Here is a 16,726-nt window from a genome sequence, read left to right as displayed (position 1 = left end):
AAAAAATCATAAAAATTTAGTAAATATTATATATTTATATTTTTTAAATAAATAATTTTTAACCTATATTAAATTTATTTTTTTCCTATTTTATTTAAAATATTATTTTATATTTTCTTTTTTTATAGAAATTTTTTTAAACTTTTTAAGATTTAAATAAAAATTAAAGTTCAAATTTAAATGTTTTTTTAAATTTTTAAAATAATATTTAATTAATTTTATTTTTATTTTTATTTTTATTAGATTAATTCATTTTTTATTTATTTCCAATATATAATTTACAAAAAAATATTAAATAAATATTTTTATAAATACTAAATACTAAATATTAATTTTTATTTATTCAATATTTATTTATAGTTTTTAAAATTAATATTTTTTTAAATAGAATTAAGGAATGCTTTTTTTATGATATAAATAGTTATCATAATGTCTTAAATCTAGAAAAAAAAATTAGAATGAAATCAAATAACAAAATAATAATTTTTTGCTTAATTTTAAAAATAAATAGATATAAAATTATCATAAATACCTGTAAAAACAATGAAATAATTATTAATAAAATTTTATAATAATAATAATAAGTTTAATACATTATATTAATTTAAAGATTTTTTATAAAATATATAAAATTATTTATTATATTACTAAAATTTTTTACATCTTTTCAAGAAGATTTAGTTATTAAATTAATAAGATAAATTTATTTAAAATAAAAAAGCATTTAAAAAATTAAGATATATAAATTATTATAAACATAAAAGCTTTGATTGAAATTAAACACACAGAAAATAATAGATGTAAATACTTATATATATTTTTTTAATAATATAAATTTATTTTGGTATTATAAAATAGATTGTAATAAATAAGATATTTACCTTTTGAAAAATTACATTAAAAAAAATTTGGCAAATTAATTAGAAGATTTCCATATTCGAATTCTATACAATAATTTTAATAAAAAATGAGATGAAAATATTTAAAATATAAATGAGGAATGGGACAAAGAATTTCAGTAAATTATATAAAGATATTTAAATTTGAGTGCTTCTATATACAATTATAATGAAAATAAATATATTTTTAAAAATTGTTCTTATTGAAAATAATTTTTTTACATTATATATAAATAAATAGAACAAATTAAAAAAAAAATAGTCTGGAATTTAAATAATCAATAAACATTTTAATTACTCATTTAATTAAATTAAAAACCTCTATTAAGTTATATTGCAGGCTTAATATTTCCAATTTTTTAAGAATAAAATTATTAATTAAGAGCATTATTATAATTATTATTATTCTCATAATTGAAATTTTTATTAATTTCTGCCATTTAGATTTTTGATTAATAATAATAATTATTATAATCATTATTAATATTATTTAATTCATTAATTTTATTATAATTACCATCAAAATTTCTTTAATATGTAGTATAACTCAATTTTTAATTTAAATTATTCGTACTTTTTACTGTATCATTAATTAATTCAATATCAAGAGCTGAATGCACAATTTAAGTTTTATTTAAATTCATTAAACTCCTACTATAAGACTTCAATTTCTTATTATTCCATATAGCTTATATTATTTATAGCCTCTTGAATGTCCTTAAAATTCTTCAATTTAGGCCTAAGAGTCAAGACTATACTTACAGGAATTTACAAACATAATAAACTAGAGTAGCATCCTGAGAAATGTACTTGGACTTCAATAATATAAGAATTAGAAAATTATTGGGTTTAAATTGAAGGTTGTAAAGGTTCCGAAACGTTTTCGTTTGCAAATAAAAAATCATGCTCAAAATATATATAGTCTTAAGAATTTCCTTAAGCACCGCAATAGTATTGTTGTTCGTGTACTATTTTCTTGCTTATTACTTATGAATTTTTTTTGTTGTCTTTTATTGAAAACAGGTTTTGGAGTTAAACTACTATTGTCACAGCTTCTAATTAAGTTTGGTTTAACAATTTTATGTATAATTTTCCTAAGTCACCACTTTAGAAAAAAAAACGGTCTAAATGTGCTTGGACATAGCAATCCTTTTGACTAAATAGACCAAAACATGAGTGAATACTTTATTTTATTTCGTTTTCATTTATTTTATCGAATTAAGTGTCTATTAATTCACGTAACTTTAAACGCTTTTTTGTTTGTAATATTTATTTTAATATTCTATTTTCTAAATAACACTTAATTTTATATTATACTTTTACTTTTCCTCCTTTAAAATCCGTTTATAATGAGCCAGGAATATTATAATGTAATTAAATTGAAAAAGGAAAGTTATGGAATCCATGCTACAATTCTGTTACTAATTAATCTTAATAACAATTTTATTCATTTTTATAATTAAGATTTATTTTTTTCTCAAATATAATACGGTTACTATTTCTTTAATGACAGTAAAAAAATTAAATATTTTCAACACCTTTTATATGCAAAATTACCTCATTTGATGGAAATGGCTATAATAAATTTATTAATAAGTTTCCATTTATTTATTCACCTATATAGTAATAATCTTTGTCGAGTTTTATTAACATTTAGCCGTAATCTTCTTTGGTATTTTATAATAATTACAATTAATAATTATAATCCATGTTTTTTTTTTAATATTTATTTTTTTGTATATATTAATTTTTTTTATTATATATCATATTTTATATAATATTAAATAAATTATCAATTTAAAATTAATTTTATTAATAAATCATTTTATAAAAAAATATAAATAAATAAATAAAATGTACACCAACAAAAATGTTAATATATATGCTTATATATATTAAAGTATTAACTAATATTTTTTTTTAACAAATATAAAGATAAGATTGCCACCAGAAGTAAATAGAGTAGTTTATGTAAGAAACCTTCCATATAAAATAACAGCCGAAGAGTTGTATGATGTATTTGGAAATTATGGTCCAATCAGACAAATAAGAAAGTAAAAAATATGTAAAAAATTAAATTTTAAATAAAAAATAGAGGAGTTGTAGGCGATAAAAAAGGAACAGCATTTGTAATTTATGATGATATTTTTGATGCGAAAACTGCTGTAGAACATTTAAATGGTTTTAATGTTGGTGGAAGATATTTAATTGTTTTATATTACTAACCTCATAAATTATATAAGAAAACAGATTTAAATAAAAAGTAAGAAGAAATTGATAGGCTTAAAAATGCCTAATAATGAATATAAAACTAGAATATAATTAATTTTTACGTCATTGTTTTATAAATATGTGATATTTTAAACTTTTTTATTTTTTGATAGAAACATCATTATAAAAAATGATGTTTATTTAATAATAATAGTTATATAATTTTTGTTTTTATATTATTAATTTTCTTTTTTGTTAAAGTATTTATAATTATTATATTTTAATTAATAATATTTATCATTTAAATGCTTTAAATATAAATTATTTAAATCTTATAAATTATTGAACGTTTTTTCTACTGTATTTCTTTTAGTTGAAGTTTAGCGAATATTTAAATAATTTTTTATATTTTCGTTATTAATACAATTATTTTTAATTTAATTTTGTAAAATGTAAAAAAAAAAAAAGATATTAAATTTTCTGTTTTTATATATTTTATTCAACATAATATTTTAATTTTTTTTATATACGTTTTTATACTATAAGAAAAACAATTTATTCAATTCTTTTTAAATTTAAGTATGTTATTCCTTTATTTAATTTAGTAATCCTTATAAAATTCATGTATAAACTAATGCTTAGTAAGGAATTATTTATTTAAATAATACCATACTAAGCATTATAAAGAGAAAAAGAAAATAGATAATTTCTTAAATTTCAGATTTTAAAATTTAATTCTTTACTATTTAGATATCTTTTTTTCCCTTAACTATTACAATTTGTTTTGGTAATAAATATTCATTAAAAAAATATATTTATCCCACGAATTTCTATAAAATAAAATAAACATATATATATATATATATGAAAAAAAAAACGATTAAAAACTTTAAATATTCTTTACTAAATTTACATTTAATTTCCGAAAAAAAAAACAATTTAATCTTATTCATTTTCGCTTTGAAAGAGAGAATAACCTAAAAAAATATAGAATATAATTAAAAATATAAAATAGAGATTGTAAATATATAATGTAAAAATTAAAATAAAAAAAAAACGATTAAAATTTGAGACAAAATGTTAGAAAAACTCCACAATAAATATATGTTTCAAACAAAAATCCTTATTTTTTTAATATTCTACTTTTTAATTTTTTAATTTCTTAGTTTTATTGCTTTTTTTCCTGTATTTTTTCTTTAAAATAATTTAAAAAAAAATGAAATAATTTTAAATTTATTATTTTACATATTTTAAAAATCTCATAATTAATTATTTATTATTTATTTATATTAGTTTTTTATTTTACAAAATATTTTACTTATTAAAAAATTCTTTAAATTTCTTAAATAGATATTTTTTCTGTTTTATTTTTTATGAACTTTTTCATTTTTAAAGCATTCATATTTATGCTTTTAATAACATTAAAAATTAAATTATTATTAATTTAAAGTTTCATTTATGTATTATTCATTATCTTAATTATTTTCATTACCTCAAGTTTAAAGTTCTAATGATTTCTATTTTTTATATTAAATTATATTCAAAAGTTTTTTTTTTTTTCTGTTTTAAATAAAGAATTTAGATTTTTCGTATTGGTTTATTATTATATATATTATCAAAAATGTTATTTTTGCTGTAAAAATTAATAATTATGTTTTTATTGTAAAATATAAACTTTCTTTTTATATAAATATTTAATTTAATATTTTGTAAGTTTGAATAAAATTAGTGGTAGTTTAAAATTTATTTATTAAATATTTTAAATATATCTTAATTTTAATTTATTATTCTTTATTTAAAAAATATTGTAAAATATATAATATAATAAAAATAATTTTTATGTTCAGGGGTATAATAAAAATATTAATAAATTTCTTATAATTTTATATTAAGTAATTAAAAATAAACACATATATTAAATTAAATATTCTTTATATTAATAAAAAATACATATAAATACTGTTAAATTTTTATATTTTATTTTTAGATATATATAAACATTTTTTTGTATTAATATTATAATTTTTTTTTCATAAAAAACTAATATTAATTAAAAAAATAAAATAATTAAGAAATTAATAAAGATTTTATATAAGTATAAAAAAATATATAAATAAAATAAATATTTCCAAATAATAAATTTAATTTTCATTGGTATTAACCTACTTAAACTTCTAAAATACCTAATTTATTAATGCATTATATAATAAGCTATTATAATAAGCATTTCTCTTTTTTTAATTCTGTTATTTATGTTTAAAGTTTGAAATTTTCATCTCGTTATAAAACAGTATTTAATTTTAAAGATTTAATTAATGATGAAATACTTGGTTTTGTAGTATTGACTATTTCTTTATTATAAATAGTAATTTCTTATTTTATTTATGAAATCTCTTATCTTAAAAATTCTACATCTTTATTATATCCGCCTAAAATTTAATTAGCTTGATCAATTAAAGTCTATTTTTTACTTTTATTATATAGTTAGTTTTATTTTATTACATTTATCAATCGTATATGATTTTTTACATTTTTGGATGATGATTAATCAAATGCTTGTGTTTTTTCATCTGAATCATAATTTTATTCTGATTTTTATTAATATTTTAAGACCTTATTTTCAATAAAAATTAGTTTTTTGATATATTTAATATATATAATATCTTTTAATTATATATATATATAATTATGTATTTTTTTATAAATTAATAAAATAAGTACATTCATTTTCTTTTTATATTTTTATTATCTTATCTTTTTTTTTTATTTTTGTAATATATATTTATTAATTTTATTTTATTATAAGGTTTTTTAATATTAATAAGTATATTCTTAATTGTTTTTTTATTAAATACAAAATAATAATTAAATAATAAATATATTAAATAAAATAAAAAAAAAATTAAAAAAAAATATTTTCCAAAAAAATAATAGATAAATAAAAATAATACTCAATATTCTCTAATTTAATATTTAAGAAGATTATGTTCGTTACCATCCATTTCTTTTATTAAATCATTAACAATAATAAATTTTTAAGGTTTTCCAGTAACAGTAAGAGGGAACTAATCTACAATCTTTACATATTTTGGAACTTTAAAATATGCAATTTTTCGATTACAAAATTCATATACTTCTTACTTATCAAAATAAACATTTGGATTAAGTATGATTAAACAAAATATTTCTTCTCCATATTTTTTATTTGGTATACCAACAATTTATACATCCATAATTTTAGGAATCTTTCTAAGATATTCTTCAATTTCCCTAAAAATAAAAAAATGTATATATAAATAATATATAATATATATATATATATTATATATATATATTTATATTAAATATATTTTTTGAATATAATATATTATATATATATATAATAAATATCTTATTTTTTTAATTAATTTTTTTATATATTAATTTTAAAATTTTTATTACATTATCAAAAAGCCTATATTTTTTTTTTTATATATAGAGCTTTTGTAAATATATAAATTCTTAATTATTAATATAATATTAATAAATTTTTTAAATTTTTATTATATACTTTGGATATATATTTTCCCCTCCTCTTATTATGATATCTTTAGACCTTCCTACAATTTACATATATCCTCTTTCATCCATTTTTCCTAAATCTCCTGTTTTGATCCATGAGTTTATATCGATAGTTTCATTAGTTTTTTTTATATCATCCCAATATTTTTACATTACTGAATATCCTCTTATATATATTTCGCCTATTTCTCCTCTTGGCACTATTTTTCCTTTTTTATTTATTAATTTTGACTCTAAATGGGGTAGTATTTAACCTACTGTACTACAACTATCTTCTAATGAATCTGTTTTAGAAGTTTGAAAAGAAACAGGTGAGGTTTCAGTCATTCCATAGCATATTTATAGGTCTTTTATATTCCATTAATTTTTTAATTTTTCCATTAAAACTTATGGGCATAAAGAACCTGCCATAACTCCTTTGTTTAAGCTATTTATATTATATTAATGGGGATAAGCTTCGTATTCCTTGATATATTCATAAAACATTGTTGGAACTCCATATAAAGTAGTACATTTATATTTTGTTATTGCTTCTAATGTTTTTTAAGCACTAAAACCTTCAGAATTTATTACTATTGTTGCTCCAAAATTAAGAGCACATAGATTTCCTATTACCATACCAAAACAATGATACAAAGGGACTGAAAGGCATATTTTATCTTATGAATTTAGTCCTAATCTATCAGCTTTATGTATATATAAATAAAATAAAAATAAAATAGAAAAAAAAAACCTATATAATATCCATTATTTAATATATTAAAGTGTGTCAAAGAAGCTCCTTTAGGCCTTCCTGTTGTGCCTGAAGTAAATTAAATATTTGTAATATCATCAGGACTTGTATTTTTGAGAATTTTATTTATTTTAGAAAAATCTTCTTTTTTAGGAATTTACATTAGGCTTTTAAAATTAATCATATTTTAGGTAGGTGAGTCTTCTATTTTAATTATGTATTTTAATTTCGGGAATTTAGAATTTTTTAATTCTTTTGATTTAGAAGTTTCAAGTTCGGGAATTAATTCATTTAACATTTTCAAATAGTTCATTTTTTTAAACTAAGAAGCTGTTACTAATGCTCGAATTCCGACTTTTTTTTTTTTAGTTTTATTTTTATTTTATATTACCTTTAGATAGACAATATTCTAATTCATGTAGTTGATAGTTAGGGTTTATATTTACTAAAATTAAATTGGCTATTGAAGCTGCATATTAGGTCAAAATCCATTCGTAGTTATTTGGGGAATATATACCGATTCTATCACCTTTCTAAAGTCCAATGTTTATTAAAGCTGCAGCTAACTTTTCGCTTTCTTAGTAAATATCGGAATATGTAAATGTTGAATTTTAATGATGAGATATTAAGGCGGGATGGTCAGAATAATTATGTGCTTATTGTCTTAGTTTTTAGCCTATTGTTTAATATTGTAAAGGCTTATCAGAAATACCATGAATATAAGATTGGTTATGAACGGTATATGAAAATCTGTATTTGAGAAGCTTTTTAATCATTTTTTTTTTATTAATATAATATTTTTCTTCTTTATAAATATTTTTAATAAGTTTAAAAATGTTGATTATGATAAAAAATAATACATAATTTTATTTTAATAAAAAATTAAATTATAATTTTTACAATATTTTTATAAAAAAAAATAAAAAATATCAAAATATTAAAAAATATTTTAGATATATTTTTTAAAAATAAATTCATTTAATTTAATTTAAATAATCTAAAGATTAATTTAAATTTCCCAATTCTTTTGTCGCTAAACCCAAAGTTTTTAAGCAATCTCTCATAGCTTCTTAATTTTAACCTGATTTTTTAAAAAACTCATAAGATTCTTTAGCCAAATCATATGCTTATTGATAATCTTTATCTTAATGCACCAAAACGAAAGCTAATTAAGACTACAAAATAGCTTTTTGAATATTAATAGGTTTACTTTACATTAACTTAAGTCCTTCTTATATATGTATTTTGGCATCAAAGTATTATTATTATTAAATTGAAATTTAGGCAAGGTTTTGTTTCACGGCAAGAAGGATATTATCATTTTTAATTTAATGTAAGTATTTTGATAAAAGATTATTTATGGTAATTGCTTCTTAGTATTTTTTCATATTTTAATATATTTAAGCGCAATTTAATAATAGGTTTAAATAATCGTTCCAGTCATGGATTTATTTTTATTTAGAATATATGTTTATGGCTTATTGAAAGTATTTTAAGGCCTATTCATGATTTTTTTTTTTTTAATTTATTAATCCTAAGAATTTTTTATTTTTTATTAATATTATATTATCATTTCCGTATATATGCTTGTATATTTCTAGTGAACTTTTAAATTATTATTCACTTTCATTAAATTAATTTTTATCAAAATATAATTAGCCAAGTATATAAATTGTATAAGCTTTTTAATTTCAAAAAAATAATATTTATAATTATTTTTTAAATATTTTTTTTAACCTAATAATTTTTATAATTCATTTTTTTAAGTTTCGTCTTTTGTTGATTAGATTAAATTTTAAAATGTTATTTTGGCTTTTTCAAAGGTCTATTATGCTTCTGCATCTTTTCCTGTTTATAATAATGTTTAACCAAAATTTAATAATGTTTATCCATGAAATTCGCTATTTTTTTATTAGATTTCAAGAGATTATTAATAGTAATTTAATGCTTATTAATATTCTTATTTTATAAAATAAATTCCTGCAATATCACATAAAACATATGATTATTATTCTTTATTTTCATAATCTTTTGTATGTTTTAAAGCTTCGTTTAAAATTTTAAAAGAATCATCATATTATTATAAATAAAGGTAAATTTCTGATAACATTCTAATTATAAATAAAAAAAAAATAAGAAAAAAAAAAACCTTTAGTTTAATATTATAGATGGATTAAAAGGATAATTTAAAAATTTCTATTAAATCAAATTTTATAAAATTTAAATACATGATGTATATTATTTTTCTAAAATATTTTTCTTTAATTCTTATTCTAATTAAGGTATTTATGAAAATAAAAAAAGTAAATTTTTATTTTGAATAAAGAAGGATTTAAATGGTATTTTTTGAAGAAAAAACATAATTATTTTTTGTAATAAAAATAAAATTGATTAAAATAAATATTTAAATTTATATTAATATTTCTATTTATATTTATATTTATATTTATATATATTTTATTATTTAATATATATATTTTTATATTTTATATTATATATTTATATATATTTTTTTTTAATTATATCTTTTTTCATTTTTTATTTTTTTATTTTTCTAAGGGTGAAAATTATTTTACATTAGTGAAAAATTTTAAATCATTTAAATTTATTTTTGGTATAATTTTACTTTCTTAAAGTAGTTATTTTATTGTTTCTTTTTTTATATTTTTTAAAGTTATTAATTTTTAATTATTTATAGAATTTTCAGAATTTTAATTTTTTTTGTTTTTTTTTTCCCAATCTTCGAATTTTTTTAAGTTTATTTAAAATATTTCTTTTATTTTTTCTTTTGAATTTTTTAATTTATTTTCTTTTTTTTATAATTTATTTTATTTCTCATTATTATTATTTTTTATATTTATGCTATTATTAGTATTTTAAGTCAAAAAAAGTATATTATTATAATTGTTATTATTTATTTGTATTGTTGGATTTGTAGTTTTTTTGCTTAAAATATTTTTTTTAATATTTCCACTAATATTATATTTTTGATTTGTTAATTCTAAAATCGATTTTCGAACACTTTAAACACTTTTAGGTGTATTAAAATTGGTATTAGATGCAGTAAAGTTGTTATATTTAAAATCAAATTTAGTATTTCTTTATTTTTAGACATCGCTTTATTAATTTTCATCTTATTTGTTATATGAGCGACTAGATTAGGAGCCTTTTTAAAAGCATTATTATTTTTTTAAATTACTATATATAGGTGTTTATTCATCTTCACTCATTACACTTATGAATTTATCAACTAATTCTTCAAATTATTATGCTTCTTATTAATTACTATCAACTTATTTAATATTAAATGATAAATTCTATAAATGGCTTAAATTTTATTGTTTAACTTATAAATATTTATTAAACATATTATTATGTTCTTAATAAGAATTTAAACTTTCTTCTAACTAATATATAAATATATAAATATTTATTAAAAAAAATTATATGTATATATATATAATAAATAATTATAGCTATTTTTAAAAAAATATTTTTTATTATATGCAAATTATATTTTATGAATAATCATATATAAATTAGTATATATATAGAATATAAAAATAAGAATGTAAAATAAATATATATATATTTAATAATATATATATATATATATATAATTTTTATATCTTTTTATTTTATTTTTTATTTTTTTATATTTTTTTATATATATAAATTTCCATTTTTATTTATTTATTTTTATTTTATTTTTGTAATTTAAATTATCTATTATATTTTAAAAATATATAATATAATATATATAAATTTACAATAGTTTCCAAATTTAAGTTATAGTGTTTATGATAAGAAGTTATTATATGATTTATATATGGACTTTTAGTTGTTATATGTTAACATGCTATTTAAATAGATTTTAAATGATACATTTCGCTTTAATAATAACCTTCTGTTTATAATTTATTTTCTGAAGCTTGTTTTTCTTAGTGCTTTTCTAATTCTATAAATCTTATTTCTGTAGCTATTGTAAAATAATTAATAGAAAGATAAATTACCTTTTATATTTTTTTTATTTTTTTATATTTTTTTATATAAAAACTTTTTCTAGAATCATTTTTTTAGAAATTTCATACATAAAGTCTCCTTAGAATATAAATTCGTCATATTTTATAGGAATCATATGCATTATAGAACCTATATTAAAGTTTTCTATCCATTCTTAACCATTTTAAACGCCTAAAATTGACCGAGTTTCATCTTCATTTAATTTCGTGGGGACATTTAGTTCCATTCGAAGATGTTTTTCGTTATTATCGGGATTATTTTTCCAGAAATAAAGACTTTTTTTGGCTTCTCTATAACTATAGATTTAAGATTTATCTTATTCATCAACAAAAGCAATCTATTATATAGTTTAGAGAATATTAAAGGCATTTTAAAGAACAAGTTTTTCGAATTATATCTAATATTATTTTTGTTCTGTTTTTTTTTGAAGTTTTATATTATTGTTTTTAAGAAGTAATTCTTTTATATATTAATAGCATTTTTAAAGAATTTTTTTAAGTATTTTGACACCTTCGAAAGCAGTTTCTAAGGCTTTTTAATGAAAACCTTATTAAGATAAAATAGCACAACATTAAAGATAAGATTTAACTAGAAATGTCCTTTTTTTAATTCAGTAGGAAATATATTCTTTTAAGGATTTTTTATTTTATTATTATAGATTATCGAATTATTCATCATCTTCTTTTAAACTAATTAATAAATTATATATTACACCATCAATATATTTAGAACATTTATCCAAAATCCATAGACTATAATAAAAATAAAAAAATTATCAAAATAAAAATAAAAAAGTAATAAAAGATAAAATAATATTAAAAAAAATAATAAAATATAAATAGAATATAAATTTAAATAAAAAAAAGCAAAAATATAAATTAAATATATAAAAAAAATAATAAAAAAATAATAATAAAATAAAAAATATAAGGATATATTAAATAAAAAATAGTTAAATTAAATGAATAAAGTATTAAAAATTTGTAAATATATATATATATATAAAAATATATATAAAATAATATATATATATATATATATTAATATATTTAAATTATATATATTTTTTAAAATCATATATAATTTTATATATTAATTTACATTTATAAATTTATTATTAATTTTTTTTTAAATAAAATAATTTTTATTAAATTTATTTAAAAAATTATATTATAATTAACAATTATAATTTTTATTTTAATTAAAATTTAATGATACTTTTTACAATATTAAATTGTAATTTATTTAAATTATTGTTTTAAATTTATATATATAATACATCTATATTTTTAAATATTATATTTTTTATACAATAATTAAATTAATTTTAAGAAGATATTAATTTTTATGTATAAATTTTTATTTATTGAAATATTAATTTCATAATATATATTTTTATTAATTAATTTTAAATATTTTTTTATTTATATATTATAATTTTTTAATGTATAATAATGTTTGCGAATACATATATATATAAATAAAAAATATTTAAATATTAAAAAAATTATATATATTAATTAGAAAATAAATAAATATTTTTTTTTTATTTTATGTTCTACATTATTTTGATAATTAAATTATATAGTATATTTAATAAATTTTATTATTTTAAATAAATTATAAAATTTATTTTATTTTTTATATTAACAATTTAAAATTATATAAATATATATATATATATATTTATATATATATATAGTTTATATATTTATATATTTTATACATTTTATTTATATATATATTTATTACCTTTATTATGTACATGCACGATTATATAACACTACTATAATCAAATTTCTGTCTATTATCTATCCTGCATTTGCTGATAATTCAAGCATTCTTTCACATCTTTGTAATATTATTAGTGCATCTTTTTATTAGTTTTCGTTTAATTTTTGGACTGCAAAATCATTCATTTCAATAATTTTTTCGAAATATTTATTTGGGTCTGTTTAAAGAAGTTTTTGCTAAATTTTATCAAGTTCTTTTTGCTCTTCTTTTATAAGTATTTCATCTTGATATTTAAAAAATTCCTGTTTATTAAGATTTTCATTATGTTTTTGAATGCTTTCTTAATCAGATGTGTCTTCTTATTTCTTTTTACTATTTTTAAAATGTGTTTATATCAAAATAGGTTTTTTTCTTAATTTTCAGTGATTAAAGATTTAATTTACTTCATAATTTAATTTTTATTTTTAATATTAATATTTTTTTTTATATTATATATTTACTAAAAAAAATAATTAATTATTTAGTTTTTTTTTTAAAAAAAAAATAATTATTTTTATATAAATTTAAATTAATTATATATTTTTTTGTTATAAATTATCATACTTAAATATAAATATTAAAAAAAACTTTTTTATTATTTCATGCTTATTTTAAAAATTCTTCAATATTATAATTATATCCAGCAAACAAATCTTAATAATAAATAAGATAATTAAATATAAAAAAAATATATATATATATATATATATATTAATTAATTTTTATATATATATATATAAATATATATAAATATTTATTTATATATACTTTAAACACTTTCTTTTCTTAAAAGTAGTGCATTTTATTAATTTAATTCTTCATTTGAATCTATATCATCAACTGATATTTATTATCTATATTCATAATTATTTTCTATTGACTATTACATTTTTTTTATATATTCATACATATATATTTAAATACTATAGGAATATAAGGAGCTTTTAATTCTTTATTATATAATTTTTCCCATTAAAAATTATTAAACCAAGGATGATTTTTTACACTTTAAGGTCCATTATATCCTAATCTATTTATAGGTTTTCTTTAAATCATCTTTTTTTTTTAGTTTTTTTTTTATAAAAATATATACTCTATTAACAAAGTCTGCAGCTTCAATTGAATATCCTTCTGGAATTTCATGTTTTTTTATTTAAATTTATTTTGAAAGAATGTTGTCTCTTATTTCTCTTCTGTTTCGTCCTAAATAGGGTCTCTTTTTCTTTTTTTTAAGAAACAAAAATAAAAAATAATAAAAAATTACTCTTCCCATCATAAATTCATATACAATAACTCCTAACGCATAATAATCCACGGCTATTCCGTGATTTTATCTACACATTACTTCTGGAGCCATATATCCAGGAGTTCCTGATGTATCTTAAGCATTTTCTTCCTTCCATTCTCTTGCAACACCTAAATCAGTTAATTTTACATAACCATTAGTATCTAGGACAAGATTTTCAGGTTTTACATCTCTATGAATAATATTATTATTATGTAAATATTCTAGAGCAAGTATCAAGCAACATGCAAAGAATTCTTTTTTAATTAATTTTTTAATAGTTTTTTTTTATACTTGTTTAGGTTTCTTTAAATCTTCTCTATTAACCAATATGAAATCTCAAATCTCCTCCGTTTACTAAATCCATAAGTAAATATAAATTATCTTTATCTTAGAAAGCATAATTCATATTTACAATAAATCTATATTTATTAATATCAAATAAAAAATAAATTAATTTTATTATACGGATGTTTTAATTATGCGAGTAAATTTCTTTCACTCATAACAGAATGTATACTTCTTTTTGTAATTATTCTTTACATATTTAATAAAATATATTTTATATTTATATACTTTGATTTTAACATTTCTTTCATTGCATATACTTATTTATTTTTTTTATTTTCAACACGCCAAACCTTTTTATTATAATAAAAATAAAATATAAATTATAAATATATATAAATATATATATATATATATATATATATATATATATTAATTATTATTTTTTTCATATATTAATATAATATATTATCATTGTTCTAATATTATTTTTTTTAAATTAGTAAAAATTGATATAAAAAAATGTTTAATAAATAATTATTTTTTAATTTTTGTAATTTTAATTAATATTCTTATAAAATTTTAAATTATATGATAAAATGTAATTTATATATTTTTTTAACTTTTTACTTTTCCAAAACCTCCTTTTCCAATAATATATTAATAATTAAATAAATTCTTATTCAATAATTATTCTAAAAAATAATAATATATATTAATTTTATAATAAAATACAAGTTTAAAATTTTAGTTTATCTTTAATATAATTATTTTCTATTAATTATCTATTTTTATTTAAAGGACTTAATTCATTTTATTATTTTATATTATTTTATGAGTTATTTTAAGAATTACTAAATTAATTTGATGAAAATTTTAAATTGCTTATATTTTGTTAAATATCTTTTTATGATTATTATTAACTGAACTATTTATAATTCAAAAAAGGATTTTATTTATATTTATCTAATAGCTAATTGTTTATATTTTTTCCTTCATTATATATAGAACCTGATGATCCTCTAGAATTTCTTATTTTTTACAGATTTTGGTTTGAATTAAACTCTTTTTTTAGATTGTTTGGTGAAGAAATTTAATTAAGGAAAGAATTGTTTCTAGTTATATTTTAAGACTGTGTATATTTTTATTTATTAATTTAATTTTCATATACTTAACTTTTATATAATGTTTAATTTTCATTTTTTCTTTAAGAATTGTTTTCTTTTGAATCAATTTATATGTTAAATTTAAAATTTTTAGGCTTTTATTTTTATTTTTTAAAATAAAAATATTAATGTTTATTTATAAAAAAAAATTATATTAACTTCTTGATTTTTTGAATTAATTTCTAATTTACTTGTTTGATTTTACAATTAAGATAGTTTAATTTATTAAATAGGATTTTTATGATTATTAATTAAACTGCTTTTGTTTATTGAAAATATAATTTGCTGATTAGTGTTTGATTTTCGCTTTTCGGAATATTTTTAAATGTAAAGTTCTTTAAGATTTTTCAAATTTTCACTATTTTAAAAATTTTTTGACATTAAATATTTTTTTTATAATTATGTATTTTTTTCTTTTTAATTGATTTAAAAAAAAAAAAAAAATATATAAAATAATAAAAAATATATATATATTTATAATTTTATATTATTTATATATTTTTAAAAATATTATAAAAATTTAAAGTAATTTATGCTTATTTTAAATTAGGATGAATTTATTTTAAAAAAATATTTATAAAAAAAAAAGTAAACATATATTATGCTGAATATATATTTATATATTAATATATTTATATATTTATATATTTATATATTATATATTTATATATTTTTAAATTTATATATTTTTATAATTATATTTTCAAATATATATATCTATTTATATATATTTAAAACCAATTATCTGATATATTTATAATGACTATTATATTTTATATAAATTTAT

General features: G+C 15.5%; 4 protein-coding genes across 4 annotated transcripts, besides 40 other annotated features; 1 reads left to right on the top strand and 3 right to left on the bottom strand. All coding sequences in view use genetic code 6, as the record gives it.

Annotated features, from left to right (window-relative positions):
- Positions 1-216: 216 nt before the first annotated feature.
- Positions 217-241: a microsatellite.
- A 364-nt stretch (positions 242-605) lies between these two features.
- Positions 606-660: a microsatellite.
- Positions 661-1,364: 704 nt separating this feature from the next.
- Positions 1,365-1,414: a microsatellite.
- A 1,196-nt stretch (positions 1,415-2,610) lies between these two features.
- Positions 2,611-2,661: a microsatellite.
- A 92-nt stretch (positions 2,662-2,753) lies between these two features.
- Positions 2,754-3,202, top strand: IMG5_195950 (RNA binding protein, putative; the record flags this gene model as incomplete). The annotated part of the gene is made up of 3 exons (XM_004024274.1): positions 2,754-2,771; positions 2,835-2,953; positions 2,995-3,202. 3 exons carry the CDS (start codon positions 2,754-2,756, stop codon positions 3,200-3,202), a joined length of 345 nt encoding a protein of 114 aa, XP_004024323.1.
- Positions 3,203-3,399: 197 nt separating this feature from the next.
- Positions 3,400-3,450: a microsatellite.
- Positions 3,451-5,143: 1,693 nt separating this feature from the next.
- Positions 5,144-5,191: a microsatellite.
- Positions 5,192-5,955: 764 nt separating this feature from the next.
- Positions 5,956-6,005: a microsatellite.
- Positions 5,978-6,025: a microsatellite.
- A 36-nt stretch (positions 6,026-6,061) lies between these two features.
- Positions 6,062-8,188, bottom strand: IMG5_195940 (hypothetical protein; the record flags this gene model as incomplete). The annotated part of the gene is made up of 3 exons (XM_004024273.1): positions 7,405-8,188; positions 6,661-7,357; positions 6,062-6,380 (listed from the first exon to the last, which is right to left on the bottom strand). Exons 1-3 carry the CDS (start codon positions 7,877-7,879, stop codon positions 6,062-6,064), a joined length of 1,491 nt encoding a protein of 496 aa, XP_004024322.1. The 5' UTR covers positions 7,880-8,188.
- Positions 6,398-6,491: a microsatellite.
- Positions 6,398-6,492: a microsatellite.
- Positions 6,398-6,500: a microsatellite.
- Positions 6,416-6,460: a microsatellite.
- Positions 6,417-6,491: a microsatellite.
- Positions 8,174-8,221: a microsatellite.
- Positions 8,182-8,225: a microsatellite.
- Positions 8,226-9,804: 1,579 nt separating this feature from the next.
- Positions 9,805-9,909: a microsatellite.
- Positions 9,832-9,956: a microsatellite.
- Positions 9,838-9,911: a microsatellite.
- Positions 9,957-10,220: 264 nt separating the features above from the next.
- Positions 10,221-10,282: a microsatellite.
- Positions 10,283-10,984: 702 nt separating this feature from the next.
- Positions 10,985-11,023: a microsatellite.
- A 1-nt stretch (position 11,024) lies between these two features.
- Positions 11,025-11,073: a microsatellite.
- A 12-nt stretch (positions 11,074-11,085) lies between these two features.
- Positions 11,086-11,114: a microsatellite.
- A 304-nt stretch (positions 11,115-11,418) lies between these two features.
- Positions 11,419-11,455: a microsatellite.
- A 582-nt stretch (positions 11,456-12,037) lies between these two features.
- On the bottom strand, positions 12,038-13,490 carry IMG5_195930 (hypothetical protein; the record flags this gene model as incomplete). Its single annotated transcript, XM_004024272.1, has 2 exons — positions 13,180-13,490; positions 12,038-12,179 (listed from the first exon to the last, which is right to left on the bottom strand). The coding sequence occupies exons 1-2, from the start codon at positions 13,344-13,346 to the stop codon at positions 12,038-12,040; spliced, it is 309 nt and encodes a 102-aa protein (XP_004024321.1). The 5' UTR covers positions 13,347-13,490.
- Positions 12,184-12,348: a microsatellite.
- Positions 12,188-12,240: a microsatellite.
- Positions 12,415-12,491: a microsatellite.
- Positions 12,801-12,852: a microsatellite.
- Positions 12,899-12,947: a microsatellite.
- Positions 13,089-13,172: a microsatellite.
- Positions 13,097-13,176: a microsatellite.
- Positions 13,099-13,176: a microsatellite.
- Positions 13,105-13,174: a microsatellite.
- Positions 13,491-13,608: 118 nt separating the features above from the next.
- Positions 13,609-13,659: a microsatellite.
- Positions 13,660-13,800: 141 nt separating this feature from the next.
- On the bottom strand, positions 13,801-15,084 carry IMG5_195920 (protein kinase domain protein; the record flags this gene model as incomplete). The annotated part of the gene is made up of 8 exons (XM_004024271.1): positions 13,801-13,853; positions 13,969-14,080; positions 14,125-14,256; positions 14,294-14,416; positions 14,465-14,742; positions 14,780-14,907; positions 14,954-15,022; positions 15,062-15,084. 8 exons carry the CDS (start codon positions 15,082-15,084, stop codon positions 13,801-13,803), a joined length of 918 nt encoding a protein of 305 aa, XP_004024320.1.
- Positions 13,889-13,967: a microsatellite.
- Positions 15,085-15,137: 53 nt separating the features above from the next.
- Positions 15,138-15,206: a microsatellite.
- Positions 15,158-15,206: a microsatellite.
- Positions 15,207-16,366: 1,160 nt separating this feature from the next.
- Positions 16,367-16,410: a microsatellite.
- Positions 16,411-16,547: 137 nt separating this feature from the next.
- Positions 16,548-16,610: a microsatellite.
- Positions 16,549-16,640: a microsatellite.
- Positions 16,549-16,668: a microsatellite.
- Positions 16,669-16,726: the final 58 nt, after the last annotated feature.

This window comes from Ichthyophthirius multifiliis (genome assembly GCF_000220395.1).
Source record: "Ichthyophthirius multifiliis unplaced genomic scaffold scaff_1120509251399, whole genome shotgun sequence".
Lineage (NCBI taxonomy): Eukaryota > Ciliophora > Oligohymenophorea > Hymenostomatida > Ichthyophthirius > Ichthyophthirius multifiliis.
This window is presented reverse-complemented; position numbering and strand designations above follow the sequence as displayed.